Source organism: Aptenodytes patagonicus, chromosome 3 (genome assembly GCF_965638725.1).
Source record: "Aptenodytes patagonicus chromosome 3, bAptPat1.pri.cur, whole genome shotgun sequence".
Lineage (NCBI taxonomy): Eukaryota > Metazoa > Chordata > Aves > Sphenisciformes > Spheniscidae > Aptenodytes > Aptenodytes patagonicus.
In genome coordinates this window covers 94186098-94206661 of record NC_134951.1, presented here as the reverse complement: position 1 = coordinate 94206661, position 20564 = coordinate 94186098, and the positions used below count along the sequence as shown (strand labels likewise).

The 20564-nt window shown below is 38.6% G+C and overlaps 1 protein-coding gene across 2 annotated transcripts in view; it reads left to right on the top strand.

The window, feature by feature from the left end:
• The window catches only part of STRN (striatin), a 73934-nt gene that overhangs the window by 348 nt on the left and 53022 nt on the right, over positions 1-20564 (top strand). For both annotated transcript variants that reach the window (XM_076334252.1, XM_076334251.1), the window contains exon 2: positions 13275-13378. In XM_076334252.1, coding sequence (XP_076190367.1) covers positions 13275-13378 — 104 coding nt within the window. The remainder of the gene's footprint in view (positions 1-13274; positions 13379-20564) is intronic.

Below are 20564 nucleotides of genomic sequence, written 5' to 3'. Positions count from 1 at the left end.
CCCCTTCCTTGCTCCGGCGGCCGCTCCCCTCCGGCTGCGCAGGGCCGGGACATCCCGGCCCTGCGCAGCCGGAGGGGAGCGGCCGCCCCAGCCGCTGCCCTGGCTTGTCCCTTTCCCCGTGAGGGAGCGGCCGCCCGGCTCCACCGCGGGCCATTTCCCTCCCTCTCAGAGGGCGGCCGCCCCCCGCCGCCAGGCGGAGGGGCGTGACATGGCGGCCGGCCCCGAGGGGAGCGGCCCCTCCTCGCCGCGCCTCTCTCGCCGCCTCTCCGGAGTTTTCGGGGTGCACCTCCAGGGCCGGCCGCCTAAACTTGTCACCAGTTTCATAACCCACTGTTAAAAATTGCCTCCGGCGAGCTGCGCGCCGCGCTTGTGCCGCTGCCCCTCCGCAGCGGGCGGCTCCCCCCGGCCTTCGGTGCTGGCTCGTAGCCCCTCTGGGCCTTCGGCCCCCTGGCCAGGCCTGTGGGACCGGCTGCAACTCCTTGGGTATTATGGGACACGTTATGTAGTGTTTTCAGTTGAAAAGCGGTAGGGTTGATACGCTCATTAACGCATTAAGTGACTGATAGTGATCTTGTGGTTAAAGAACTTGTGAACTGCTGGCCTAGAGCCATTACTATCAGGTACTTCAGTGATGGGCACGTTACCTTAACTCTAGTAACAGTCGGTAATGCAACCTTCGTTGTTGTTCCTCTTTGGCTTTGTTTACAAGAAAATCTCTGTTGTAAACGTTAACGCTGTCCACGCTACCAGCAGCCCGCTGTTTGGTTCTCAGCTGGCCATGTTTGAGACTGAAAAGTGTCTACTCGGCTTCCTTTTTAGGTCTCCTTCCTTTGTCTCTTGCTTCCTCTCCATCTCTTTTCTTTCTATGTCTTTCCTTTAAAGTACCATCTTTGTCAAGAGAGTCTTGAGCCTGTTTAGCTATGTGAGCCACTTCTGGTTTTTGGTTTTGTTGTTTTTTTTTTTTAATTAGTAGGAAAGTAATCTTTTTAATTGTACTTTCTATGGTAACACCAAACAACTGCTCTGGGAAGAGTGGCAGGTGTGACGTTCTTCGCTGAGGGTTCCCATGTAGGAATTTAAAGGAAGCGGTCATGAGGACAAAAGAGTAATTTTTATTTTAACTTCAATGATTCAATGAAAAATTTGTTCCTAACAGAATCATGTTTCTGTTCACTGCATCCAGTAAATACTATGTAGAAAGTAACTGGCTTAGCTATGTATAAGAGCAACATCCCATGTTGCATATCCAATGGAGTCTCATAAATATCTTGACATTTTTTCATAGCTGATACAGATCTCAAAAATTGCTTTGGAGAAAAAAAATCTGTTTTACAGGACCTAAGAAATTCTGCCAGTGCGTTAATAGTAATAACACTCTGCATATTTATAGTGCCCTTCAACAGAGGCTAGCATGCCATTCCTCCTCCCCCAGGTATCCCTCAAAAGCTTGGTAAGTGTTATGGATGAGACAGGAGAAAAGTAGTAGGGTATTTAAACTATTTGTCGAAGTCATGTATTATCAGTGGCAGAACTGGGAATATAACCCGATTACAAGTTTTTTGCTTGAATGCCTTTGGCTCTTGCCAAAACGTTTCAATAAAGTTATAATTAGCTGTGACTGGCATTGCCAGGAGCGGTAACAGCATTTATCTGCTGCGGAGTCATGTTCAGAAAGGTGCAAAATTCTTGGCTGTCTCTATGGACATCAGGCGTTACGTCTGCTGTGACCATTTGCAGTTGAATGTTCTTTGATCTGTGTGAGAGGTTTGTGTTAGGGGTTCAGCAACTACAGGATGGCTTTTAGAAATTGTACATGTACAGCTGAAGGATGAGCAGTGTTAATTAAAAACCGGTTCTGTGCTCCTTCTGAAGCCTTTTGTTGGCCTATATATTTGGAAATGTTTAATAGAATAATGGAAATTTGAGGTTGGGCAGTTTCTCCCTCTTGAGATAAAGGTGCAGTGCTCCTGATTGTACTTTACTAGTTTTCTATCCAGTGTAAATTTCAGTGTTAGATGATCTACTCTCTTGAGAGGCTGTGTGGCAGAGGACCTGTTTTGTATGGTCTTCTTAGTATCCCATAAATTCTTTCTGCAATTCATCTTGTTTCTTAGAGGTAGGCTTTTTTATCTCCAGTTTCTTACCTGCCATGATATTTAAATACTTTAGATACTTTATGCCACAGTATTACCGTGCTTGGCTTCTGCTCTGTAGTTGTTGGTTAGTTAAGCTATACCCTCTCTCCAAAAAACAACTTGTAAGTCAGTCCCGCTGTGATTTCCTATCTTCCTTTTCTTCCCCTCTGGGCTTCTTTTTATTTTCTCTTTTTCTTTTCCTTGTAATTAATTGTGTGGAACTAAATGTGATATTCGGGTAGAGTACCTTTCTGTTGCATTATGTGATGCTTCTTTGGGTGACACACACCCAGGTTTATAACATACGTGAAGTGGCAGTCAGGCAGCTTGCTCTCTGTTCTTAGTTACTGGTCTCGTACTGCCTTTCCAAGGTTTTTCTTCCTATCGAGTGCTTATATTTTGCTTTCCCTGGCAAATATTCATGTTTACTCTGATTTTCTAATTATTTTTCTTGAACCTTTTGAAATTATTGTTGCCTCTATTATATAATCTTCCTCATTCAGGGTGAAAGAGGACTTCAATATTTATATCTATGCAAGTATCATTAATAAGCTGTGTATTTCAAATAAGAATGAAAACAGATTCATACAGGGTTCCCCTAGATGCTTGTCTGCTAATTACATATTTCACTTTTAATGCTTGCTTTCTGTTTATGGTACTTTGACGTCTGCAGATTGAAAAATTATCCTAAGAATAAACTTTCATGATGCCCTGTGAAGTAATTCACTAGAATAAATACTAACGTTATTAATCCTCATTTTAGTATTCACAAACTGTGTTTTATAGCATTTTACATCTTTACGTATTATCATTTATTTTCATATCTTTTCAGAAATGAGTAGTTTTCCTTTTCTTTGGTTCTAGCAGCTGCTTGGGAGAGTTGACAAGAAAGGGTTTCCTGTTCTGCAAAAGTTTTAAACTTTTTTTTTTTCATTCTGCATTTTTCTGGACTGTGTTTCCAAGGCATTTCAAAGTTGTCATTATGTATTGGACAAGCCCATCCCAAAATAGCCAAGAGTTTGATGAAATGCACATGCAGGGCACTGAAATTCGTATCTTTGCTTGAGGCAGGCAGGGGTTGAACTGCCTCCCATATTGGTGCCCTGCCTTAACCATATGTCTTCTGGCTGGTTGGGGGTGATTCTCTGTTGCGGATGTTATTTCCCTTTTAATTAGCTGTCTGCCACCCCCCGGGAGAGAATGATGAGGATGCCGCCCCTGCGGCTGGGACCCCCGCAGAGCTGAGCGCTGCCGATGCGTGTCCTTGTCCCAGCAAGTGACAAAGCTGTTGAGCTCTGCTGCTTCTGGGCTGGATGAGCTTGGAAGGCTTGTGTGTGTGTGTGTGTGCGTGCACGCGCGTGGCTTTTGTTTTGACTAGAAATTTTGTCTTTGCAAGCAATGCATATGTTTCTGTGGAAAGTTTTGCTTCTGACAAACATTTTTCTGGCAAAAATGCTGATTTGCAGACTTTGGCGTTTCTCCGCATTTCACAAATGTTCTAAATTGCAACAAACTGCTAGGCTGTATGTAACTGCGTGTATAGACAACCCATATCCTGCTAAGGAATTTTCTAGCTCTTGTCCTCTTCGCTACTAAAGTTTTCATTTCTTCTAACTGATAACTGTTTCTTAAGAGTAGTAGACTGGTTTGGAGTAGTGGGACCTGGTAGGATTACGTTAAAATTATTTTTCTTGGGTAAACTTTCTCTTGAAAAGGTTTGCGAGGAAATTACGGGGAATGGGTGGATACAATGTGCTTGTCTTTGCACAACTTTGTTAAAAATATTCCTTGTAAGAGAGTGCCAAAAGAAAAACCAAAACAAAACCGTAAATGATAGGAAAAGAGTTAATGAAATGAGATAAAATGTGGTTAAATGATAGCAAACAACTGTAATAGAAGCAATCTGATGGAAATAATAGATAAGCACTTGAGGCGGGTTATGGAAGTCAGGTTTAGTAATGTTAGCTCTCTGGGCAGGGGGTCACGGATGGTGATCTTCCCCCTTGCTGCTACTTTTCTGAGGCAAGAGGCAGGCGGTGAAAGCCGGCGTGCTACATGGCAAGATTGTGTCCTTGGAGATAGACAAGTTAAAGTAATGAGGAGAAGGGGCAAATCAGACAGATGGCTGTGGCTATTTATAGTGTGGTTTAGGACATTGGTTACTTGCTTCAGAAATAGTTGATATTTTCAGTTTGTTGGCTTTTGGATAACAGTTCTTTTATTGGATTAAGTTTCTACTTAAAAATCATTCTGATAGCTGGATAATCTGCAGATACTGTTCAGAGAAAAAGTAATGAGCAGTGAGTGGATGAAATCAGTTAGTTAACGCAATACTCCTAAAGATTTGGTTTGGCCAATAAAATAGAAGATAAAATACAGTTTGAAGAAGTTCTGTGTAAGATGTTCAAATATGATGATGTGGGTCAAATCTCTGAGATTCTCTGTGAAAGATGAATTGGCAGAAGTGCTGTAGACATCTTCGATAAAATATTTTTTCTCATAAGGCAGATATTACAAAGAAAACAGTGATTAACATTAAATTCCTCTCCACCCCAGAAGGACAATATTTTCAACTTTATTGTTTTAAATACGTCAGATAAATCAAAAGAAAGGCGGAAGAAAATAAACCACAGTCACAATACTGAGGGGTGTTTAGTTGGGAAAGATGATGCTAAATAGGTCTTGGTGACTGCCAGATATCCTTTCTTTTGCTAAGTTTTTTTAGCAAACTTTCTAGTTGCCAAATTCATGTGAAGCAAAGAAGAGAAGCTTCTGTACTCTTCTTTCCTGTTTGCTTATATGCATGATTGCCAGCTAATCCCAATATACTCATTGATAAGCTGTCATGGCTTGTTTTATTTAAGCCAGGAGGACTAGTGGGAGTAAATGTTCAGTGTTGAAAGAGCTGCATTATAAAAATTTGTAGCTTTTGTAGAGAAGTAGAATGTAAATAGAAACTGATGAGACCGGTTCTTTGCAGGTCTGTACCTGGTTTTTATAGTCGTTCAATTTTTTTGTTTTGTTTTTTAAATTGCATAAATGATCTGAGCGTTTCCCAGCATCAGATTTTCCCATTCTTCTCAAATCTGTTAAACCTGTAATGTAGTTTAAGTGTAATGAAAATGTGTTTCTTAAATGGGCCTAACTCTTTTAGGAAAGTGCTGCTGTAAATACTGAGGTGGTATGAACAGAGTTTTGCAATGTTAGATCTCCAAGCGGTCTTTAAGCTTACAAACACTTTTCACAGAAGGTGATACTTTAAAAAAGAAGAGGACTTTCTGATTTTCATGATTTGCTATAGAATTGTTGAATTAAGCAAAAATGAAGTAAGTTGTTACGTTCTAGGTGGAAAACTTTGGTTTTTGATGTCAGGTTAGCATACGGTGAAACATCCTATGTGTCTTTACTAGTGCATGTTTATAATTTACATCAGTATCTCTGTGTCCTACTCAAATTGTAGCCGTCCTTTTTCTGTTGAAGGTCTTGGCTTATTCAGTTTTATTGCATCGGGGTAAGTAACTTCGCACTGTTTGAACAACAAGTTGGTCTTTATCAATGTTTCAGTAGACACTGAAACTTTATTTACTGAATAGAACAGGCTGTATAAAATTCCCCAAGGAAGATCACATGCATCTCCAGAGACTTTTGGTTCATCTTAATTTAATGCTGAAAGAACTAAGGCTGTACAAATGCCAAGCCTCAACTGAAATTGATATCTGTACACAGTTTTCTGAGAAAACAGGTATTGGTCAGCAACCTACTCACAGACTTGGCTTCACAAGGCTGCCAGGCCTTGTCAAGTCCTCCTTTCGAAGTTCCTTAGCTAAGAAGTGGCAAGAACTGACTTAGAAATAGATGAAGGATTGTCATGTTTTGTTTTTAAAGGCTGAGAAATGCTTAGATACTTGAAACAGCTCTTCTGAATCACTTCAGAGTGCCCAGGATCCAAGCTTTGCAGACAATACACTAGAAATAAAAATACTCTGAAATGTGAAAACAAAGGTTCGCTTTATCCTAGTGACCTGTTCTGTATGGGCCTGTAGATGGATTCATCTAGATGATGTTCTTTTCCTATTTGAAAAGAGTTTGCTACATGCTAACTAATATTGAATATTTTGAAAATAACTCCGTGACAAAGAAGTTAAATTAAAGATTGCAGTGTGGAAAGGCTGCCTTTTTTCTGCTCTTAGCCAGGAATATGTTTCCCTTTAGGGCAGTCACATAGGGCAGGATTGCAAAAGCATTGGAACAAAAATGGCGTGCATGATATTCATATCCAAGCTTGTAAACAGGAGGTGAGAACAAAATCAGTTATTTTTGTATCTGTTTCACTTGATGCTCTAGTCAGTTCAGGGTGGTGGTGCATGCTTGAATACAAGGAGTAGCTGCTCCTGGCTGTAGGAGCGAGAAGCGGGAGTGTGCCGATTGCCTTTGCAAATGCTCATGCGGTCAAGTCTGGTTCACTCCTCTTCTTGTTATCAAAGCCAAATCTACAAACCTCCTCCAGATTTGTTGTCCCTTGTCTTGCTATACCCCAAGTGATTCATTCAGCCTGTGAACTTCCATTATCTCAGTTTAAATGTGGGCCATAAGTCTATTTATCAGTCCTGGTGCTGACTGCTGTTGCTGCATTTCTGCCTTTCTTGTACAGCAAGTGGAAAGGAGTTATATTTGAGCATTTGCAGTTTGGACTCCAGCTCATAATACGCGATTATTATGTGACATGTCATTGCAGTGTTGCCTATAGAATTACTTCACGTTTAAAACTTGCTTTCTCTTTGTCCTTACATCAGTCTACATGGACCATGCTACTGGGACTCAAAGGGAAAAAAAAGTTAATGTTCACCACTTAAGTAAGTGTGCTACAAAAATGACTGGAGTATAAGAGAAAATTTTTACTTAGGAAGAATGATTAAATAAGCTGAATATACATTGCTTGGCTAACTCAGCAAGTACTTTGATGTTTGCAGTTGTTAGAGCAGTGAAAGGCAGCGCTGAAGAGTGGACAAAAGAAAGACTGGCTATCTGAACAGAGATCTGCCTAGTAAAACACTTCAAACTGCAGAAAGAAAAGTCTTCCTGTTGGTTGAGATGCTTAAATTAGTAATCAAGGTATTGCCAGGAATAAATTACTAAATCGTTTTTGATTCTGGATGATCTATTAGGAGTTTTGAATTCACTGATAATAAATTGTTTTTCAAACAATCTTTTCAAAGAGATGAAGAATGTAAGTAAATGGCTTTTTCAACCATCGTTTTTTACTATAAGCTAAATCTTTGATCTCTTTTGGATGGTTTAATTTTTTCAGGGCTTAGCTCTGATGCCAGTTTTAGGACATCTCTGAGAAGTCCAGCAAAAATAATTTGCCAGTAGCAGATTGTGCTGTGCGGTAGTCCCACGAGGTGGTATCATCCAGTGTGAGCGTGCAGGTGATAAACAGGATAAAGCACTTCTGTGCGGGGTGAAGCTAAATACACCTTGGTGCCTGCCACTCGTTTCAGCCACTTCAGTTTTGTGTTATTGTAAATGGCTACAGGTGCTTACAAAAGCTTCCTAGCCTTTCTTTGCACGGAGTGCTAGTGGGTGTGTGTTGCAATGTTAAGTATGGTGCCTGAAAAATTGTTTGCCAGTTGTACTAGACCACTGATATTTCCCTTCCCCCCCCTCCCCTGTATCTGTTTTTTCTCTCTTCTCCTTTCGCCCCCCCCCGCCCCCCCCCAGGCATACCTACGCTTATTTACACATATACTTAAATACGTAGCACTTCAGGGAGCCAACTATAATCTAAAATACTGAGCACCCCGGCAGCGTGCAGAATCCTTCTGGCAGACCTCGGTAGACCAGTTAGAATGACTGTTGGAGACTGATTCTTCTGTATATGTATTTAGTTATTTTAGCTATCTACATATTTTTTGCAATACTTTTCTTGCAGTTTTTTCCTCTCCCTTGTTCTCTTTCTCTCAACCTGTGAAGACCTTGTTGTTGAATTATGGAAGCAGCCTGTACAGAATTGCGTCTTAGTAGCTCTTACTTTGTCAAATGATGCCTATTGACCTTCAAGTGCCCAAGAATTTGAAGTGAGGTCCAGCTTAAAACATTAAGATAAATACTTTAAAGAAGAGAATGGAAAACCTTTTTATAGTTCTTGAGTCTTAAGAATTTAAAAAAAAAAATCTTTTAACTTGAAATAGCTGTAAAATTCAGGATAGATAGAAGTTGATACTAAACATGCATCATTTGTTTAGCAGTCATAGTATTGTTCCTTTTCGAACATTTTCTGTTAAAGGTAAATATTTTTTTTAATCTCTTGCTTTTCTGTAACGTTAAGGTTTCAGCCTAAAAAGACTGTGCTGATATAGTATACTTTTTATCATCCTTGTCATTGTGGTTGCTGGTTCCAGGAAGTGTAAATTTCAGTTTACTTTTTTAAACATTGGTTAAATCCAGATTTATTAAGATGCAATTTAGTTATTTGATTATATTGTTATGGCTGCGAAGCCTGTATTAGGAAGTCAACAACATTTTTAAAAATGTTGTTTCTAACCTAGTGCTACCTAAAACATTGCCTCACCCTTTGTCTGCTTCACAGTAATGTGACCTTAGAGTCTTTTGGGGAATTTCTTAAAACAACAATGTTGTTGCACATGAGATTTTTTTCTTTTTAACATAAGAATGAATGTTATTTTTAAAGTCTCTTGGTAAAGAAGTGGAATAGTTAAGATAGCTACAGTGCTATTAATTTAGACCAAATACACATGAAACTTCTAACTTTTGTTGCAGCTGGTAACACTAAAAACTTTAATGAGATAGTGGAAAAAAAATACTGGACTGTACAATTGTAGCTGAAATAGACTGTTCAGACATCTCTCTTCCCAATATTCTCTGGGTTTTTTTGCTTCTTCTTTTCCCCCCCTTCTTCTCACTCTCTTGATTTTAATTTCACAGTTGAGCTGTAATACAGTAACTTGTAGCACTTAGCCTGGAATAAACTTGAGGCGGACACTGCCTTGATTCCTTGCTGCGGAGCCAGCGGGGCCGGGTGCTTTATGGAGACAATGTGCCCCACCCATAAGGCAAGGAACAATACGAGTTTTTGCGTGATCCCCATAGGCGTTTTAGAGGTTTGTGATGACTAGCTTACAACTTGATGCATTTTAACTTTATTAGCTAGAAGGTCAGTTGTCGCAGAACCTGTTTGTTGGGCATATTTGTGAATTCTTGAAATTTTTGGCAAACCTTCCCAGGAGTGGCCAAAGCACCAGCGTAGAACAGTGTTGCAGATCATTCAAAGCGGAAGCGATCCTCCTTTGCTCTCCTACTCCCTTAGGTAGCACAGGCTTCGGGTTTGACTTGCGCTAAAGCTGCAACCATGAGAAATGGCCTGTGCAGTCTCAATCTATTGATAAAATTCTGTTGTTTACATCTGAATTATAAGAAAACTGTAGTTGTACATTTCAGTTATACTTTTCATGGTGTTTAAACCCAGACCTCTTACATTTTAAATGTTTGCACAGACATTTAGACAGGTATTGGCTAAATATTTTGATCAGAAACAGTGAACCTAGAGTTATCACTGTTTTGTTCTAGAGACTGAGAAAATACTGCTAGATCTCATCATTTGTCATTTTAGATATTTAAACTTGGTGTATTCATTTATTTAGTTTTCATTTATACTACAAAGTGTTTCATTTATGTTATGAACATTTAGGTTCCTTGGCGTATTTTCAGTTAATTGCCAAGCATTATAAAGAATGAAGTCTGCTTACGACATACGGACTGCTACAGTATTATTGTCAGTATAAAATTTCAGTTATTATTTTGATGCTGTCCTTATGTGCATTACAAATAAACCTGAATATTATCATTAAGAATTTCTTAAATAAAATTTGAGCTTACATATATAACTGATGTATTGTTGTCCACCGAGGCTGACTTAATTGTAATTATCCAGTACTTACATAAATGAGGAATAAGGGTTGCTAACATCCTGTGGGAAAGAGGGGGAATATTCTCCTTACTTTTTGTATATTATGAAAATGACCAAATGTAAGCATTCTCATTTTCAGAGCCAGAATTTCTCAAAAATAATGAGTATTGGACATAAGGATGCTACTCAGAAGAAAAACATGAACAAACTATGCTAGAAACTGCGCAGCCTCCGAGGAGAGAGCAAAATTATTCTCAAGCCCTCTGGTGCCCAGTCTGTTTCTTAGTCTGCCAATAAAACTACCAACCTGTGAAGTATAGTAATCTTGAAAGATTCTGGCAATAAGCTTGTGTAGGGCTGAAGAGACGGCTCTTGGGCCATGAATTCCACTCTATTGTTGCTGCATACTTTTTGAGTAATAAACACAAGGACTTCTTGGAAGTCCAGGAAAAAGAGAAGTTACAAAACATCAGTAAGAGCATTGGCATACCACTGACCATAAAAGATGTCCAAAGAATCAATTACTATTTTTTCTGGTGCAATGTGTGTATAATACATACAGCCTGCCAGTGGCCCTGAGGAGGTAGAGCACAGTCCTTTTCCTTCATGTTGAATAATCATAAGACATAGATCCTTCACCTCCAGAGGTAGAGTTAGGAACATTTACATTATTTTACATGCTTAAGAAGCTTCTGGTAACAGTTTCGAATCTTGGTTCTCAAATGGTTAGTCAGACAAGTCACGGGGCCAGGCCTGCCCTGTATTGGAAGCATGACTATACTTATTTTCACATGAAGGAGGTATCGTATGATATTTCTAATCAAATCCTTTTATGTCTCTCTTTCCTACAGAAGTAAGCTGTCAAAACTACTGAGAAGTTGCTTTTTTTTTTTGTTTAGGCTGCTACCAGTGGAAGATGACTTCAACCTCAATTGTTAGCATGGTAATGCTGGTTTGACCCTTGTAGTAGAGCAGTGCGTGAGCCAGGCCATTACTGGCTGTCCTTTGCCAACCTGCCGGGTAAAAATGCTTCATTCCAGCCTGTTCAGTCAGTTTGTTCTTAGCTAGAAATTGCTTGCAGACAGCAGGTCACATCATAGATCACTTCAGCTTGTGTCCTGATGGCATTGGATGATCTTTTTCATTCCAGCCAAATGCATATTTACATCATGTTCTACTATTTTTAATAGTGTGCTTAGATGTTCTCTCACTTTTTGGCTAGAAGGGCACTTGTTTATTTCCGCTGGGCCTGTTGAGAGGCAGGGAGAGAGAAATCACTGTCACAATGATATGCATTATAATCTGGGTGTCTGTACAGTTCCTGCAAACTAAGTTGTATGTGCTTGAGGTGTTCCTCTTGTTACTGCAAGGGATGGTGACCTTGTTGAGTTGACATGCTTCTTGCACAGTTACATACTTCAGGGTAGGAAATGCTGACTCCAGCGCCAGCATTTCTTTCTTCTGTGCCTTTCCCTAAACCTGAGCATAAAATGAATGTTAGAATTCAGTTGTAGTTTTTTGTTCATCCCTGTTTGAGTGTTAAGTGAGGAGAAGCTTGATGCCAGAGTGACAAAGGCCTTTCTTCTGATTCAGCTGAGGTTTTTTTGGCAGTCAAATGCATTTCCCCCATTGAAGGTGAAGACCGACTTCATTAGAGAGCAGCCAGTGTTTTTCACTCATCATAAACTGTCTGCTCTAGTTGGTGACTGGTCGTTAAGGATTCTTCAGGTGTCTGTCAAGCTGTTTACTGACTGTACTTGGGCAATGAAATTATGTCAGCTGGTGTCATATTTTAGAACAGCTGCTATAGCTGGCCACCAGCAAATGGCCTTTTGGAGTGAGATTCATGTTGCCTGATCTCCAAAATTCAACTGAGTTTGTTGTGTGCATTCCCTTCATAGTTGGTGGAGAGAAAATGGCATTTACAGACACTTTCTCACCTTGGGGTAAAAATCTGAAGTCAGATAAGTTATTCTTTAGAAGTGTCTGTCTCCATTAACTAAAATACCTGGGAACTGCTTGCAAGGTTGTGGCAGGTGAGGACAAGATACTCCTGCTCATTTCTCCCAAGCTTTCCCTAGAGATTGGTACAGACTGCACTACCTACAGAAAATGCTGCTTATAGAACTGCAGTGGATATTTATATAAATGAAAGGCTTACTGGTCTTCACATTCAACAGCTGATGGTCTGGACCGGTTGCCTTTTATCCTGTTTGTGCTTCTCAAGAGACAGATGGGATACTTGGAGACTTACCTGCAAAGGTGGCAGAAAGCTTCTGCTCCTGAAATGGCAGGTGGCTTGCAATGCGGGTGAGGTCAAGGCATGAAGTGGTGACTGCCCGTAGGTATTTTTGTCTACAAGTGTATTAATGAGTTGAGAGAGCACAAGAACCTGCCTCTTATAAGGGGCTTGATTTGAGCATGAAATACAAAAGCAGGTAGTTCTGCCTTTATGATTAGGAATGAGTATCATATATCATCATTTTCTGTTTAAAGGAGATTTTTCACAGGCAGCTAAATACTTATTCTCTGCTGGAAGTCGATAAAGGTTAGGTGTCTGTTTTCCACTTGACTTTTATTTACTTCTATACCATTTATCTCCTCGTCTCCCTCACCAAAATACTTTCCCTGTTTTCCATTTTTTCTTTCTCTTAATTGCAGTATTTCTGGAGAGCTTTCTTTAACCTATTTTAGTAAGTATTATAATTAACACTTGGCACTGTATTACAAACAGGGTTTTATTTTTCTTTTAGCTGAACATGCTGTACTTCAGTTCTTTGACTAGTATCATGTATCTAACATGTATCTATAGAACAGTACACTAACTATATACTACTTCAGTCAGTGAGCAGAAATACTTTATCATCTTCTGCTTATTGTTGGTAAAAGCTTTTTTCTGCTGAAGGCTTTTTGTACGCTTGTTTTATCTATTCCTTATCCTTTATTGAATGTTTAGCCAAGAGAGGAAATAAACCCTGTCAAACAAACTAAAATTGCTTTATTTCTTCTCTTTTTTTTATCTGTAATGAGCATGCACTTTAGAAGGCTTATCTATGCAGTGTTTTGTCTAAGTGTTTATGAAACACAGTAAGCCAATTTCTTTTGAACTGTACAAATAATAATTTTTAAAATAACTTGGGGGAGACACACTTAAGAGCTATGCTGAATGGTTTTGAGGAAGCAGATTCTAAACTGAACACTTCCTTTTGCAGGCCCAGATTGCCTTTCTTCAAGGTGAAAGGAAAGGACAAGAAAATCTGAAGAAGGATCTGGTGCGAAGAATCAAAATGCTGGAATATGCGCTTAAACAGGAAAGGTATGCTGCTTTAGTGATGAGTACGTGATGAAGAAATTCTGAAGACAGATACTTTCTTTTGCCTTTGTATTTGACAAAAACAAGAAATACTTCTTCTGTATATATTCAGATCTCAAACTGACAAATATTATTATACTAAATAAACCTAGTAGTCTAAATGTCCACATTATGGTAAAAACAATAGCTAACATAGTATGGCTCCAAAAATATGCAAATAAAACCCACGGTTGATCAATGATGAATACTTTTTCCTTGGTAAAATTCCACCTAACTGTATAGATTATACCCCAGAATTATAGTGTATTCTCTTTTTATTCAAAGTACTAGCTTTGTTTAGCAATCTCTGACAGCTGAAATCTTGAATAACTGTCTTCAGTCTAATAATTACTAGTTTTTAATCTTGCTAAGTTTTTAGTCTTTTCAGTATGATAGACTCTATAGGAATATCTTCTGGAGGCTAATTGTGTGAGGACTGAAAAAATGTTCGTGTTTACCAGTTAATCAAATGTCTGTTTCTTTGTTCATGGGGATATCAGTAGAAGTCCCCAGTCTACTTTACCATTTTATTCTTACGTATACTTTCCTGTTGTTCTAATCTTTGAGGCAGACAAATTGGTTTTTTATCATGTTTCCAGAAGTCTTTCTGTTCAACTGATTTATTTTAGGCCAAGTTTAGTTTTAAAATTGTTTTTATTAGCAAAATGTCTTTTAGAATTCTTGACCAAAGAGTGTATTTATGGTACTACTGCAAAACAATCATTGCTTACATACCATTTTCCTATCAGAGAATTCCTACTTCTCTTTAATAAAATATTAATAAAATAAACCTCTTTTAAAGAGTTTGTATTAGTAGAAGTAAGATTAGAAATATACACATGCAAATGAGGAATAGGATATTGCAGCTAGATAATTTAAAAAGGACGCTATTAGTTGTACATCACTGTATTGCATTTAGATTTGCTCATCTTACATGGGCTGCTTTAGCACATGAGACATGCCTTGCACCATCCAGTTTGGCTCTTTCCAATAGCAACCAGTTCATCTGTTAACATGGAGCTGCAGCCAATTTCCTGGCCAGCAGTAGCCTCAGGGTTCCAGCATACTTGCTTCCCCTTTGGGAAGTTCTCGGAGGAATGCTTAAGGTAGATACCCTTTTTGCCCAGGCCTTGTTATGGCACTGATGTTATACCAAATAGCACAGAAAAATATCAAATGTGTGCATAATGGAGATTGCAACTTACAGCCGTGGAAAGGCTTATATTTGAGGCGTGATTATAAAGATTTGAGTCACTTTAAAAGAAGACAGAAGCAATGGAGTACATTCTTGTGCAGTTAAAGATATGCTCTAAGGTATATAAATTCAGTAAGATTTCTTGTATTTCAAAACTGAGGGAGCTATTCCTGATTACTTAGGGATATCTCTAAGACTTCATGTTCATAACCCAGATAAATTAGCAATTTATCTAAAATTATCAGACTATATAAATACATTTCTGTGTGCTATCAGAGAAGCTTTGTAAGATTTAAAAAAAAAAAAAGAAAAACCAAACTTCCATATGGCTAGTGAAAGTGTCCCCCAGTTGCATTCAGTAAAATCCATCTCAATTAAGACATTTAAATCCTAATGCAGCAGTCATTGTCAGGATTAGGAAAAAATACCCGGTGGTTTCTTATTAGCAGTTATTACATAGGTATCTTTTATCTTTTCTTGTATTTTTTTCTGCAGTGTATGGTATTAGGCTCAGTTATTCAGGTCAGTAGACTACAGTCAGCTGATCCGATCCAGTCTGACAGTTTCAATATGGATGTGCAATGGTTTTTAAAGTAGATGTGATGCTTGTGAATGGTGTGTGCTGGAGACAGCTATTTATGAGTTTGTGGTTTTAAAGAGCAGTATTATTTGCCAGTTTCTGAAGAAACAATCTTGTATTTCTGCTGGAAATGTCTCCCAGCAAATGTTCTTGCTTGATACTTAAAAGAATCTCAACATACTGAGCTTGGAAGCACTGCTCTCTTTCCCAGCATTTTCCTAAATCAGCTGTCGGCCAGGTCAGGCAGTAGTCAGTTGGGATGCTGGCTGTTTCCACTGGGATCTCAGAGCTGGAAAATGAGATCCTACAAGGGAGGAGGAAAGCGTTTCTGGTCAAGTTAGGGGAAGGGTGGTGTGGGTGAGAGGGAGCAGGGAAGTATTCCTGCGTTCCTTCATTTCTGCCCTGGCCTTGCAGCACACCAAATCTTTCTTAGCTAGATAAAATAAGTTACGAGTAACGGGACAGAATATGAAATTGTGGCCCAGAGTAGTCTGTGTTCGCAATGCTTTCAGGAAACTGAGAGCAAGAAATGAGCAACACTGGTTTTCTCAGATACATGCTTTCATGAGCTGCTGTTCTGTATAGTGGGTGTTCAGCATTTCTTTTATCAACCAAATGTTTTCAAAGTTTACTGTAAACAAACAACTTTGGAAGCATTGTCATTGTTCTCTATTTCATGGCACTTATGTAATTTTATAGTGGGTAAGGTAGAAAATGAGTTTTACTTACAGATTATCATGTTTTTCTGACAAATTTACTTTAATGTTCGGTCTTTATGTTAGTAATTGTAAGATTACCTTTTTGTTGCGTGTATAGGAAGCCCAGTTATTTCTCCTGAAGAGTCTTAATACACTAAATAGCAAAGAGCTTAGAAGGAAGTAGTTAATAGTTAAGCACTATTATTTGTTCAACAGCAGTTTTGATGTAGTTTTGCCAACATCCAGTAGATTGCAGTGTGAGGCTGTTCACAGTTGAGGGTTACTTTTTATTACTTTATCAATACTTGCTCCGCCACCGGTAAATTGCGTTGTTTCCTCTGGATTTTCAGGAACTAGCTGAAATGTACTGTTCCTCTCAAGTACGTGTCCTAATTTATCTAGTCTAGCTCATTTCCTGTCCTAACATATTTTAACCAAAGAACTAGACTCCTGAGCCATGTCTCTAGAAACCCTTGATTTAATTTTATGTTGTTTTCTGCACTGGTGTGTCTGATCAGCGTAAGGCTGGCGCCTTCTCCCCTGGGTAGAATATCTTGCCGTGCTGTTCCTGGCAGTCGTTCTTGTTTATGTCTCTTGGTTTGGCGGCGGCTCCCAGATCTTCTACGGATGTTTTGGCAGGCTCCCTCAGCACAGCTGGATCAGATGCTTCAGGTCTGGAGACAGATATTTCCAAGAAATAGTGGCCTTTTTTGATTGGGATCAAACTTGTTTCTGTGTGAAGCATTCAGAAAAGTTTCACTGCTCTGTCTTAGGAAATTTAGAAGGATGAAAGCTTTTAGCATTTTCCTAAGCGGCTGTTCAAGTGTTGTGGCAGCCATGTTGAATGTCTCCAAGCGCTGTTTGCATAGAAGACACATAGTTTAAAGAAAATACTACTAATCAAAAAAGGAGAATTGCGTAATGAAGTGCAAAAGCCAGAGCAGTGGTAATGTTCGTACTTAGATCTGAGTGAGGGCATCTACCCTGTAACATAGTTTCACAGCCCCAAAATAGCTTTCTTCCAAACAGCTTGAAGGCTAGTTTTCAGATGGAAAATACCTTCTATAAAGTTGTATCCTTCAGCTAGTTATTTTCAAGTAATTTTTCAGTCTCTGCATACTGTTAATAATTCAGATGTAATTTTTAGAAATTGAAGTTAAATCGTCCAAGTTGAACAAGTTTCAGATAATAAAGACTCATCTTTGTGATTTGTTTCCCTCCTTCTTCCCCTGCTGCAAACCCACTGTCCTTTGTTTTTGACCAGATGATATAAAGGTTGGAGAAACTTTGATTTTTCTTTATATTTATTTGCAGAAAAAATACATTTGCTCTTTTTTGTGATAATAGTATCTCACTGCTGTGATGTGTGAACTAGAGTTCAGCGTGAACTGCTGAGGGCCAGTTTAAAGCTGTTAATAACTGGACTATGTGATTTCTGAAGAAGCGGAGAAATTAAGCATGACAGGTGGGCAGGAGATATTCTGTTATGGTAGAAATAGATTAAATATAAACATGCTAATGGAATAAGCTATATTCAGAATTTGTATAGAATTAAAGTTTCTTTTGTGAGAAGTTTCATAGCCTTTGACTGCAGTATGTGTAACTGAATGGTCAAGACTCTCCCTTCTAGTCTTGGAGTTGGAATCGTTGTGTTCAGCCCTTTCCTTAGTATGCTTTAGAAAGAAGAAGATTGATTGTGTTTCATACCTGTGACATTTTCAACTGTACCATAAGAAAGTTTCTAATAATAAATCTCATACTTGCTGCCTGAAGAAGTGTAGAAAATATTTCCTTGATGGACTGTTAGCTATCTATATTGATTTTTTTTTTTTTAAATATTCCTCTGGACTTTAGAAGCTGACCATAGCTGAAGGTGAGTTCACTGGGTCAAGTACTCTGACATGGAATTCATGTTTCCGTTTCACATCTAACTGGTGTCTTGCTCAGATACCTGAATTTATACTAATTTATTCTAATTAATTCAGGTTTGAGTTTGACATTGGGTTTTTTGTCATTCTGTGCAGGCAAAGGTCTATGGCTTTTTGTTTTTAACTTTCCCAGCAATATTAAAAATAAGGATTGCTTTTTGGGATTGTCAGCTCTTCAATTGCCTGTCTTTGTTAGGACATGATTCTTCTGCCGTATCTGTATTTCTACTGGTCTCTGCCTGTGATATATAAAGTTAAATCTTCTGAAAGATGAAATCTTAGTCCAGCTTGGCCTTAAAATAAATTTAAGGGACAGTGGTGTACAAGACCATGTAATCTAGGTTATCCTATTGAAGTGAAGAAGAATAACAAAGGCTTTAAAAACTGTTGCATTATGAGGAGGAACCAGGTAAAAAAATCTGCCACTAATAGTTTAGAATGTGGATAGGATGAATAATCTCACTTTGCTGAGCTGATTTTATATTGCCTTTAGCGAGGGGGAAAAATAAGAAGAAAGAAGAATTTTACTGTTGATTTAAGAGGGAAAGAAACTTTAAAAAATGAGCATACACAGATGTAACAGATTGGAATAAATATACTGAGAAGTTTAAAAAAATGCAGGCAGAATTTTTGAAAAATGGATTTTGGAGAACAGGTGAGAGATCTAAGGAATAGGAAATGTATAAGGAATGATCCTTTCGGTTAACCTAGCAAACGTTTTACTTTGGTTCTTAGGGTGAAAATTACTAGCAAAACTTTGATAAGAAAATTAGTGAATGCATAGAGGATAATGGAACTTTATGTAAGACCCATGAGCTGAAAGCAAATGCCTCATGCCACAAAACTAACTGCTCTCTGAAATTATTTGCAGGAATTAAGTAGAGCACAGTATAGGTCACTAATCCAGATTAAAGTGAAGCATTAATATTTGCTCACTGTTGATAAGTCAAATCAAAATGAATTAAACATTGGGGTCATTTGAATCACTGCATAAAAACTTGAAGTTTTTGACAAAGTGTAGTATTTAAAGTTGGTGAGGTAGGTTAGTGACAGAGTAGAGGATTTCTTAGTTCTTGATTAGTCATTACTTTTTATTAGTGATGGGGGGGGAAAGTATACATAGTATCAGTGTTTAACAATAATGAAATGCAATTGTTTTACCAGGGTAACATCTCTCTGCTGGTGAGATGTAGGAAACAGATAGTTGGGAAAGGAAAGATAAATATTTTGACTGAGCATTCAGCTTTAATTTTGTTCTATTCTTGGTTATTCTTTTCTGTACTGACCAAAATGTCTATCCTTCGCTTATCGCTGTTAATACATTTCAATGCACATTTCAAGTGCATTTTCCTTTCCTTGCTGGTTGCTGGTCAGCTGAGTTAGAGCGTAGTGCTCTAGCTCTTGAGGAGGAAGTCAGTTCCTTCATCTGTCTTTGTTGCTACACCTAAGAGGCATTTCTTTATTCTGCACTTACCCTTCTCATCGAGAATTAAATGTTTATTATAATTAAAATGCAGCTGGATTAGTAGGAAACTACTACTGTCGATACTGAACCATAAGAACTACCAAGCATCGTTTCCCTCAGCACCATTTTGTTAGATGTGATTTCTTGATGAAATAGAAAAAGGTAAAAGAAAACAGTAATGTAATGAAGATGTCTGAGAAGCAATCAAGTGCAGGTAACTTGAAAACATTATCTACAGTGGTTCTTGATGCAGTCATTCGAGCTTAGTGAGACTTGCCTCATACAATTATGAAGTGTCACATGCATTAATTGTTTTAAAAACAGATTTTAAGTGGAAGAGTTCCCTCGTGAGTAGTGGAGCTAATGAAACCCATTTTCACGGTGTATGAGAGTGTGGGTTTTGGGGTTTTTTTGTCTTTTGTAGCCTGTATCTTGCTGTCTTACACCTAGCTCCGTACATTTGCATTGGAGCTGCATGTGTGTGCGTGCTAGTTGATTGTCCCACTACTGCCAGGCTGCGTGCCCAGCATTGCCTGGATTCTTCCCTACCTTTTGTTCAGGGTAGGAACTAGTATGAGTGCTTCTTTTCTACCCAGTCTACAGAACTTTATTAGGGAATCAGGTTTTTTTGAGTCGTCTAAATTTTCATGTTTGGCAGAAAACAATCATAGAGACAAAGTTACAGTGAGTGTGAGAGAAGGGGAAGCAGATTGTGAAACTGGCTAAGGCTCTCTTTGCCTCAGTTTCTCTGTTACTGTGTTGTAAGACTACTCTAACGAATCTTTAATAACTTATATGTGCATTTGTAATGCTGTACTACTGTGGCATTATTTTGTGTGTTTAAAAACCTATAGACACCCTGTAGGATGAAGCTTTTAAAATTAAAAAGCATTTCCCTTTTTCTTCTAGCTACTCTTATTGTCATTCTGTAGCATGCTTTGTGGGGTTTATTACAGTAGGCCTTCTGTAGGCTAAATATTTTTGGAAGAGAAGTCTCCATTTTAGAACTTGGTCAAGTGGCAGATATAGCAGCTTTAAGAGAAACTCGTGTAGATTGGCTGCTGTCAGTGCTAAATCTCATTTAGAATAGTTCTAACCGAGGGCCTGGTGCTGTTGGAAAGCATGGCATTTTGAAGAATAAAACTAAGGTTTGCTTGCTTGAACTGACATGGATAGTAAAAATATTTCATAGTGATGGCTAAAAAAAAAAGGGGGGATGGGGAGGGAAGCACAGAGTAGCCCATGTTCACAGGGAAGGAACCTTTTCTGTAGCAAGAACATTTT